Source organism: Sus scrofa, chromosome 6 (assembly GCF_054392235.1).
Source record: "Sus scrofa isolate SSC_HxYL_T2T_F1_AM1 chromosome 6, Sscrofa_HxYL_maternal_Yorkshire_Landrace_v2.0, whole genome shotgun sequence".
NCBI classification, from domain to species: domain Eukaryota; kingdom Metazoa; phylum Chordata; class Mammalia; order Artiodactyla; family Suidae; genus Sus; species Sus scrofa.
In genome coordinates, this window is record NC_139388.1 from 59,873,270 (window position 1) to 59,884,282 (window position 11,013).

Here is an 11,013-nt window from a genome sequence, read left to right on the forward strand (position 1 = left end):
CAGTGAACGTGCCTGCTTTGCAGACTAGGGGAGGACAGAGGGGGAAGTGATTTGCCAAGAGCCTCGGGGTAGAAAGTGATGGAAGGAAATCTGACCACAGGTGGGGCTGGGCAGGGGCAGCGTTGGGGTCGGGAGGGAGGGAGGAGCTGGGGCTCGCGGTCTAGCCTGGGTGGAGGTGGGTAGATAAGGGGTCCCAGGCGGCGTTGGTCCGCAGAAGATCCCAGCCGTCTGTCTGGAAGGTGGAGTGTGCAGGTTCAGGTTCAGGCCGGGTGGAGTGAGGGGATGAAGCCACACCAGCCCGTGAGGCCCGACCCCTCTGGGCTTCCAGAAAGGTTTTCCAAAGCTGGCGGGCATCACGAACGAGGGGAAGGCTGGGATCTGGAGGAAGCGGCACCCGGAAGGCAGGATGTCCCGCTGACTCCTGACCGCCCTCCCACAGCACCTGCCAGGGCTGCTGGAGTCCGCCCTTCTGTGCCATCCTGATGCGCTCCATGCAGTGGTGGGTGGGCCAGTGCCCCCGTAGGTGCCAACGGCTTGACTGCGGCCTCCAGGACACTTCCTCCTCACTGGGTCCCTGGGCCAACAGCATCTTCTGCTTGATCGGGCCGCTGGAATTGGGCACAGGGTTTCTCTGTGAGGGCAGGAACCCCAAGGGGGACCAGGCCCTGAGCATCCTGCCGGTGGAGCAGGTGGGCCCGGAGCCAGGGGAGGGAGCAGGAGGTCTGGGGGCGGGGCAGGCTTTCTCACATGCTCTCCACCTTCAGGATAGACTTCTTTGGTTCCCCAGGCATCCCCGAAAGGGCTGATCCAGCGCGTTTTCTACGGAGCCATTGCAATGACACTGCTCTTGCTCCGTCTCTGCCCGCTCATGTGAGTACCTGGGTTAAAACTCACCCGGAAGCCCCTTCCAGAGCCTGAGACCCACAGGCCCTGGCTGTGGCGCTGGCACAGGGAGGGCAAGACGGGACCCCTGTCCTCGAGGAGCTTAGGGTCTGGGGCCAAACACAGTCCCCACAAGCCAGGGCCAGCAGGACTTTACTGAGCCACAAAGCAGGCCCAAGGGATAGAGGCTTTCAGAGAATTTCATAGAAGAGAAAGCGGGGAAACCAGCAGAGTCCCCAGGGTACTATTGAGTGGCATCAGGACTGAGCACTCATTCATTTAGTGGAAAGTAAAAGAGTTCCCTTGTGGCACGGTGGGTTAAGATCCAGCATTGTTCCTGCAGAGGCTCAGGTCAGTGTTGTGATACGGGTTCCATCCCTGACCTGGGAACTTCCACATGCTGTGGCCACGGCCAGAAAAAAAAAAGCATGCAGGTCGTGTCTGCAGACCCCGGGGACACGTTTGAGAGATTTCCAGTGTCTTTGTGCAACATCTGGTACACTGACAGTGACAAGTCAGCACTAAACAGGACTTCCCGTGGTGGCTCAGTGGAAACGACTCTGACTAGCATCCATGAGGATGCAGGGTTGATCCCTGGGCCTTGCTTAGTAGGTTAAGGATCTGGCGTTGCTATGGCTGTGGTGTAGGCTGGCAGCTACAGCTCCGATTCAACCCCTAGCCTGGGAACCTTCAGATGCTGTGGATGTGGCCCTAAAAAGCCAAAAAAAAAAAAAAAAGCCAGAGAGAGAGGGAAGCAACCTAAAGGGTAATTACACTCAGTAAGACACACACACACAGACACAGTCCATTGAGAAGACGGTTGGGAGACACACTTGTAGCTTTGGGGCGGAAATCGGAGGGTTTGGTCTCTGAGCATTGGGCAGGCCAGGGTCGGTCCAGTCTGCAGATGCCATGGGCCCAGGTCAGCCCAGAGTGCTTGAAGAGCGGGCCATGCCCAGGTTACTTCATCATTTATTCTGCACCCGCACCCCATATCCTCCACAGCCGGGCATGGGAGGGACAGCTGCTGGGCCTCGCTGCTGTTTCCTCTCCCTGGTTCTCCAGGACCAGCCATGCCCCGCAGCTCTCCTTCCACCCTGCAGGAGAGCTGGCATCCCTGGGTGGGTCAGCCATGCATGTGTCCTTAAATCCCACCCGTCTGTCCTGCAGTATCTCCTAACCTGATCCTGGGCAACGCTGGGATGGCAGGGCGGGGTCAGGCCCTGCCCTCAGAGCCCTTCATCGGGTGGGGAAGGCGGACCCACTGTGACCCACTGAGCTGGGGCGATGGTTGCCTAGAGGAGGCGGGACTGAACCTTCCCGGGCAAGTCAGGCAGAACTTCCCAGAGGGGGCGGCTTTGGCTGCTGAGATGGTGCACCGGGAGGAAGGACCAGCCGGAGCAGACAGGCTCCACCGTGGGGTTCTGAGGAAAGGGGAAGCCACTGCCTGCTTCACGTGGCCTTTTTCTTTTGTCTTTCTAGGGCCACACCAGCAGCATATGAAGGTTCCCAGGCTGGGGGGCAAATCAGAGCTGCAGCTGCCAGCCTACGCCACAGCCACAGCCACCTGGGATCTAAGCCACGTCTGCGATCTACACCCCAGCTCACGGCAATGCCGGATCCTTAACCCACTGAGCGAGGCCAGGGATCGAACCTGTGTCCTCATGGATCCTAGTCAGATTCATTTCCACTGCGCCATGATGGGAACTCCAGAATGTGAGTTCTTTGAGAACAGGGCTCGTGTTTGTCTCACGTTCTACTTTTATTACCGGTACTTAGAATGGTTCCTAAAATATAACAGGCTTTCACAAATGTCTATGGGATAATTGAACAAAAGAATGAATCATAAGCTGTTGGAAGGTCTGCAGCCAAGACGTGGAGTGACCAGCTCTCCAGTGAAGGATCGTTCTAGGCGTAGTTATTGAGATGTATTTAGACAAGATGAGGTATGAGGCAAAGAGCCCCCGTTAGGAGGCTGCTGCAGTATTTCTTGGCCCAAAAGGAATACAGGGAACGAGAACAGGATTCTGGCAGGAGAATGTGTGTTCCCTTCAGAAGAGATGACAACTTCCTTTTTTGGAGGCAGATACTGGGAATTTTTCACAGGCTGGGAAAAGCGTCATCTCTTTGCTGGGGCATTATTTGTGGATAGATTAGTGGATCTCCATGGCCAGGGAGACGCTTGTCCTGTGCTCAGGGTGGGTGATCCTATCAGCCACACGTGCATGCATGCAGTGCACACACGCCACGGAAATACTGTGCCGGAAATGAGGCAAAGATGCCCAACGCTGGCCCCACCTCCGTAGGGCTTACAGTCTACACACGTGCACAGCAGTGAAGAAATAAACACAGAGGGAGTTCCTGTCGTGGCGCAGTGGTTAACAAATCCGACTAGGAACCATGAGGTTTCGGGTTCGATCCCTGGCCTTGCTCAATGAGTTAAGGATCGGTGTTGCCGTGAGCTGGGGTGTGGGTCGCAGACGCGGCTCGGATCCTGCGTTGCTGTGGCTCTGGCGTAGGCCGGCAGCTACAGCTCCGATTAGACCCCTAGCCTGGGAATCTCCATGTGCCCCGGCTGCGGCCCTAGAAAAAGGCAAAAAGACCAAAAAAAAAAAAAAAAAAAAAGAAATAAACACAAAATTATAGCTTAAAATATTGATGACTGCCAGGAAGAAAAAAGAAGGAACGGTATGAGAAAGGAGACGGGACCAGGGGAGGAATCTCATTTGGACCAAGAGTCACAGATGGCCTCTCTGAGAAAGTGACACTTGTGCTGAGACCTTAGGGAATATTAGGAACCAGCCAGAGGAAAAGCAGAGTCTAGGCTCTAAGATGGGGGAGCGTTGGTGAGGTCAAAAGCCAGGAAGGGACCCATGTGACTGGAGCGCATATAGATCGGTGAGCTCCCAAGAGGCCAGGGCTTTGAGGGCCCGAAGGATGCTGATGAGAATTTGACACTTTATGTTCACCGGCAGGGTGTTACTTCCTTGTGTGCTTTGTAATGTTGAAAAGCACCTGTGGTTCAGTGGTTAACGAACCCGACTAGGAACCATGAGGACACGGGTTCGATCCTTGGCCTCGCTCAGTGGGTTAGGGATCCGGTATTCCTGTGAGCTCTGGTGAAGGTCGCAGACGTGGCTCAGATACCACATTGCTGTGGCTGTGGTGTCGGCCGGCAGCTACAGCTCCAATTGGACCTCTAGCCTGGGAACCTCATGTGCCAGGAGTGCGGCCTTAAAAAGACCAAAAAAAAAAAAAAAAAAAAAAAAAGAAAGAAAAGAAAAGGGGGCTCCTTGTTCACCAGGCCTTTGTGAGAATCTGGTGCAACAGAAGTTTCCCAGTGGGTGGTAGAAGCCTTTCTAATGCCTTCGGTGTTTGCTTCCGTCCTTGAAACAAACCATTCAGGAGAGGCGGACAAGGATGGGGAGAGGGAGCAAGGGTGGGTTTGGGGAAGGAGAGAAAGAGGATGGGAACTGGGCTAGGAGTAGGTCCGCGATGGGTCTCCGCAAGAAAATGGAAAGCGGGATTCTTGTTTTGTTCGTGATGGGAGCCGTGGTTGCAGGACAGCGAACGCGGGGTACCAAGGTGCCTTCTGATTGGCCCTGAGGGTCGCGCACTTGGCATTTTGTTCCTTAATCGGTAGCTTCCAACCCGGCCATCACCTTCTTGTCCCCGAGTACTGGGGTTGAGGAAGTGTCCCTTAATGGCTGATTAGCCCAGGACGCCCAGTAGTGGCGGCTGTTCTGCCCTGGCGCTGACAGCAGGGACTCAGATTCTCCTTGGCGCCCTTGGCGGAGCCTCGGCGACCCAGCGGCTCCCTCGCGCATTCTCAGGCCCTGATTGGCCTGCGGGGGTGGGGGGTGGCGGCGGGGGAACTCGCGCATGCTCCCTGGCGCGCCTGCGATGGAGCCTGGTGGCATCGGGAAAGTGGGTTGGGGATCCCCGTGTGACCTCTGGGGGATGGAGGGTTGGTGAGGCCCCAGGGACTCTGGGTTCGCCCAATGAGCTGATTACGGGACAGCTAATGAGTTGGGCTTCCTCTGCCTTAGTCACTTCCCGGTGAGTCATTCAGTCGTGGTGCACGCGGTTATCCCACATTCAAGTTCACCAGGCTCATCCCAAGGCGTTCTGTCAGTCCCAGAAGTCTCCCTCCTGGAAAGTTTAGTCCTCCAGTCAGGATTCTGCAGCAATAAGTCAGCCTGTCACTTGACGCACTCAGCAGAGGTCAAGGAGGACCTTCCGTTTCGTAGGAAATAGGCAGGTGGAGAGGCGCTAAGGAAGACTGGCTGGAACCCACCAAACCCCGGAAGGGGGTAGATTTGGGAAAGGATTTGATCCTTAAGGGGGAGAGGAAAGAGGGTGACCCCGAAGACAACCCATGGGAGCGCCAAGGCCCAGAGAAGGGACCTGGCAGAAATGAAAATGTTGAGGTCTGAAACACTGGTACAGGCAGGGCAATAAAACCCACTGGGTTCCAGATGAGGGGAATGGGCGGAAAACCAGAGAGGGAGGAGCAGTTGCCTAAATATCTAGTGAGTTCCCGGCAAAGCCCTGGCTGGAACCAGCCCAGAGCCTCTTCTCAGTCTTCGATTTGAAGTTGTACGTAAATGGCTGTCTTCTCTGAAACCATTAGGTTCTGAAGACTCCTGACTACAATTTGTGTTTCAAAATGTAAATATCCATATAATCTAACTGAAAGGAGAATTGGACTCCTCCTCGCTCAGGAATCGAGCAGAGATGAAAAAACTGGAATAGCTATAGAAGACTATCAACCGAATGAAACTAAGTGACGTTTATAGAATATTGTTCCCACTAATAGTAAAATACGTGTTCTCTTCAGGGGCTTGTGGAACATTTACCAAAAAAGAGCATCATCTGGGCTGTAATACAAGTCTCCACAAATTTAAAGGAACTGGAATCATATCAAGTACGTTCTCTAAGCACAATGGAATTAAACTGGAAATTAATAATAGACAGCTGGAAAATCACCAAATATCTGAAAGCTAAACAACACATTTTAAACGCAAAAAAATCACAAGGTGTGTTAGTTTTCGAGGGCTGCCATAACAAAGTGCTGCAAACCAGGTGGCTTAGAACAACAGACATTTATTTTTTTTCAAATGATTTCTATTTTTCCCATTATAGCTGGTTTACAGTGTTCTGTCAATTTTCTACTGTACAGCAAAGTAACCCAGTCACACGTGTATATACATTCTTTTTCTCACATTATCATGCTCCATCCCAAGTGGCTAGATAGAGTTCCTTGTGCTATACAGCAGGATCTCATTGCTTATCTACTCCAAAGGCAATAGTTTGCATCTTTTAACCGCAGATTCCCGGTCCATCCCACTCCCTCCCCCTCTACCTTGGTAACCACAAGTCTGTTCTCCAAGTCCATGAGTTTCTTTTCTGTACATAGGTTTATCTGTGCCATGTATTAGATTCCAGATATAAGTGATATCATATGGTATTTGTCTTTCTCTTTCTGACTTATTTCACTATGAGAGTCTCTAGTTCCATCCATGTTGCTGCAAATGGCATTATTTTGTTCTTTTTTATGGCTGAGTAGTATTCCATTGTGTGTATGTACCACATCTTCTGAATCCATTCATCTGTCAATGGACATTTAGGTTGTTTCCATGTCTTGGCTATTGTGCATAGTGCTGCAATGAACACACGGGTGCATGTGTCTTTTTCTAGGAAAATTTTGTCTGGATATATGCCCAGGAGTGGGATTGCTCCATCATATGGTAGTTCTATATTTAGTTTTCCAAGGTACCTCCATGCTGTTCTCCATAGTGGTTGTACCAATTTACATTTTCACCAACAGTGCAGGAGGGGTCCCTTTTCTCCACACCCCCTCCAGCATTTGTTATTTGTGGACTCCTTAATGATGGCTATTCTGATAGGTGTGAGGGGGTACCTCATGGTAGTTGTGATTTGCATTTCTCTAATAATCAGTGATGCTGAGCTTTTTTTCATGTGCCAGTTGGCCATCTAACAACAGAAATTTATCATCTCACAGTTCCGGTAGGGTATTTCATCAGTTTCCTAACTAGAGCAGTAAGCAAATGAAGAAGCGTGGCTGTAGACTGCAGGGTGGTACAGCAGCTCCCTAAGGCTGTCAGGGAGCCAGGATCCCTATACCGTTGTCAAAAATATCCTCAATCTGCGGCTTTGATCTCCGTGCTTCCTCATGGTTGCCAGATGGCTGCTCCACCTCCAGTATCACATCTATATTCCAGGGGAGAAGAAGAAAAGCCACAAGGAGAAAGGAGTAGTGCAGATATCAGAAAACCAGAACTCCCCAAAGTCTCTAGCCGCTAGCCTCCTATGTTTGGTATTTCAAGTGGGCAAGTCTCTCAGCACCTTTGCTTAATAAGAAATCTAGCAGCAGAGTCCTTGGTTTTTATTTTCGCCTTGTCCGTGTGGGAGAAGAGAAGCGTACAATCCTACGGATAGATACACAGTTTAAGAAAACAGACGTCAATTACGATGTTGTTGTTGTTGCAGAGCAAGGCGTTATCAAGTCTGACAACTGGTCAGAATTTCATTTTATTGGATATCATTTTCATAAGACACGGAGTAATTTCTAATGTTTTTGGAGTCTCCTAAGACCACTTTGTGTAAAGTGTTCTTCCGAAGGCGGATTTGTATCAACAGAGAACAGAACAAGTCAGTAGCTGTCATGAATATTCATACGAAACTGTGTATTACAGAGGAGAACAGACACTATATTTGGAGAAACTTCCCTGGCTTTGGACAATATCCAATCAGACTCCTTGAACCCTTTTCTAACACAGAACAATATCTTTTGATTTATAGTTGCAGGGGAGGGAACATCTTCAAGTCTTTCTGAGATGTGTTTCCTTTATTATGAATACTTTATTTTTATTTTATTTTTTTATTTTTTATTTTTTTGTCTTTTCTAGGGCCACTCCTCTGGCATATGGAGGTTCCCAGGCTAGGGGTCTAATCGGAGCTGTAGCCACCGGCCGGCACCACAGCCACAGCAACGCCAGATCCTTAACCCACTGAGCAAGGCCAGGGATCGAACCCGCAACCTCATGGTTCCTAGTTGGATTCGTTAACCACTGAGCCACGATGGGAACTCCATGAATACCTTTTTTAAAAACCAGGCTCTCCAATTTCATTAACTAGTAGTATATGCCAAAAAACCGCCCCCAGACCTCAGGAGTTCCCATTGTGGCTCAGCGGTAAGGCCCCCAACTCATATCCATTAAAATTTGGGTTTCATCCCCAGCCTCGATCAGTGAGTTAAGGATGTCGCGTTGCCATGAGCTGTGGTGTAGGTCGCAGAGGAGGCTTGGATCCCACGTTGCTGTGGCTGTGGTGTAGACTGGTTAGCTGCAGCTCCAAACCGATCCCTAGCCTGCGGGCTTCCATTTGCTGCAGGTGTGGCCCTAAAAAGCAAAACAAACAAACAAACCAAAAAACCCAAAACAGACCTCAGAGCTCAACTGTGATGGGGGAAAAAAAAGGGGGAAAGTAAAGGGTGACTAGACTTCATTCGGTGATAATCATTTAATGGCATTTTCCTTGTACTTGGCTCATTGGCCAGAACTATCACACGGCCAGTCCGAGAGGTCAAGGAGGCAGGGAAATCGTTGTTTGTTTTGTTTTGTTTTAAACTGGGAACTTCACGAAGTTGAAGTTGAAATAGTGGCGTTCCCGTTGTTCCCATTGTGGTGCATTGGAAACAAACCCAACTAGCATCCATGAGGATGCAGGTTCGATCCCCGGCGCCGCTCCATGGGTTAAAGGATCCAGCGCTGCTGTGAGCTATGATGTGGGTGGTAGACTCGGCTCAGATCCTGAGTTACTGTGGCTGCAGCTCTGGCCGGCAGCTGCAGCTCCAATTCAACCCCAAGCCTGGGTGCAGCTCTAAAAAGCAAAAAATAAAATTAAAAATTAAAACAGTAGGACCATACAGGAGGGAGGATATCAGACAACTCCGGGGTTCTGCCTGAAACGCTCTCCTGAAAGAGGTGAGTATATGGGGGTGCCGAAGAGAAGACTGAGGAAGGAGCCTTTTTATTTATTTATTTTGTTTCAGGGCTGCACTGGCGGCATAGGGAGGTTCCCAGTCTAGGCGTCGAACCGGAGCTGTAGCTGCCAGCCTCCACCACAGCCGCAGCCACAGCCACGCCAGATCCCAGCTGTGACTGCGACCTACAGGGCAACACAAGATCCTTAACCCTCGGAGCGAAGCCAGGGATCGAACCCGCCTTCTCATGGATCCTAGTTGGGTTCGTTACTGCTGAGCCACAAGGGGAACTCCGAAAGGAGGCTTGTGTGTGTGTGGTTGTGGGGATCCAGGAAGGCTACGGGAAGGAAATGAGATGTGACCTGGACTTGGAAAGAGAGCTCCAATTTGAATGTGGGCAGAGTTGCAGAAGGAAGCCGAGGAAAGGGGCGTGGCCCGAGGGTACCCACAGAGGTAGCGATGGACGCAGCGGCTGTGCTGGGTTCGGTCCCCCACCTGGCACAGTGGGTTACAGATCAGGTGTTGCTAGGTCAAAACTGCAGCTGGGATGGATCCCTGGCCGGCAAACTCCCTCCGCTGCGGGGTAGCCAAGAAAGAAAAAAAAAAAAAAGAATGACAGAAAGGAGGGCAGTAGAGAGAGGATGTGTCCAGGTCATGGAGAGCCTTGAATCCAAGGCAAGGGAATTTGGAATGTATCTTGCCAGCCATCATAGAAATATCTTTTTTTTTTTTTTTTTTTTAGGTCCGAACCCGTGGCATCTGGAAGTTCCCAGGCTGGGGGTCGAATCGGAACTGCACCACAAGCCACAGCAACGCAGGATCCATAATTCACAAGTGGCCCAGCCAGGAGCCCCTGGGCAATCATGACTTTATTTCTGCCTCCACCGCAAGCCTCTTACTGCTGCCCCCTCCCCATCCGTTCCGGACGCTGCCCTCCAGGACATATGGATCTGAGATCAAGAGTTAGCACCATGGGAAGTCCTGGCCCTTGCTTCTGCCTGAGAGCCTTCTCCTGCTGAGGGGACCACCACTGATATGGTTGGGTGAGTGCAAGGAGCGGCAGGATGGGGGGTGTTCGAGAAAGCCAAGTAAGGGCCTGCGGGGAGGGTAAGGGTAGGTGGACTGACATAAGACGAAGAGGTGAGAACCTAAAGAATTAAGTGCATGCAAAAAAAGCAAAGGGGAGTTCTCTGGTGGCCTAGAGGTTAAGGACCTGGTGCGGTCATTGTTGGGGCATAGGTTTGAACCCTGATCTAGGAACTTCTACATGCTGCAGGTGTGGCCAAAAGGATTATTATTATAATAATATATTTTTTGCTTTTTTAGGGCCGCACCTGCGGCGTATGGAAGTTCCCAAGCTAGGGGTTGAACTGGAGATGCAGCTGCCAGCCTACTACACCACAGCCACAGCAATGCGGGATCTGAGCCGTGTCTGCAACCTTTACCACAGCTCATGGCAACACTGGATCCTTGACCCACTGAGTAAGGCCAGGGGTCGAACCCGCATCCTCATGGATACTAGTCGGATTCATATCTGCTGTGCCACAGCGGGAACGCCAAAAAAGATTATTTTAATGATGAATAAAAAGAATTTTTAAAAATTTTAGGAGTTCCTGTCATGGTGCAGCAGAAATGAATCCGACTAGGAACCATGAGGTTTCGGGTTCAATCCCTGGCCTCATGCAGTGGGTTAAGGATCCAGCGTTGCCATGAGCTGTGGTATAGGCCACAGACTCGGCTTGGATCCCGAGTTGCTAAGGCTCTGACATAGGCTGGAGGCTACAGCTCCAATTAGACCCCTAGCCTGGGAACTTCCACATGCTGCGGGTGTGGCTCTAAAAAGCAAAATAAATAAATAAATAAATAATAAAAATAAAAAGAATAGATGTGTGATAAATAATACATAATAGACATCTCCCATCTGCGTGTTCTGTGACTGGCTTTATGACCCACCGTGTGTCCCATTTTCTCTGCCCAACAGCTCCCTGAGGAATTATTATCCCATTTCACAGATGAGGAAACAGGCTTTGGGAGATTAAGCAACTTGCCCAGAGTCACTAGAAACGTGGCTAGTGGAGTGCCCAATTCTTCCATTTTGTTATTATTATTATTTTTTTTTACTG

The 11,013-nt window shown here is 50.7% G+C and overlaps 1 protein-coding gene across 1 annotated transcript; it reads left to right on the forward strand.

Moving 5' to 3' along the window:
- The first annotated feature begins 360 nt into the window (after positions 1-360).
- On the forward strand, positions 361-11,008 carry LOC110261036 (SIGLEC family-like protein 1). Its single transcript, XM_084961887.1, has 4 exons — positions 361-680; positions 770-870; positions 9,633-9,933; positions 10,872-11,008. The coding sequence occupies exons 1-3, from the start codon at positions 483-485 to the stop codon at positions 9,715-9,717; spliced, it is 384 nt and encodes a 127-aa protein (XP_084818013.1). The 5' UTR covers positions 361-482; the 3' UTR covers positions 9,718-9,933; positions 10,872-11,008.
- Positions 11,009-11,013: the final 5 nt, after the last annotated feature.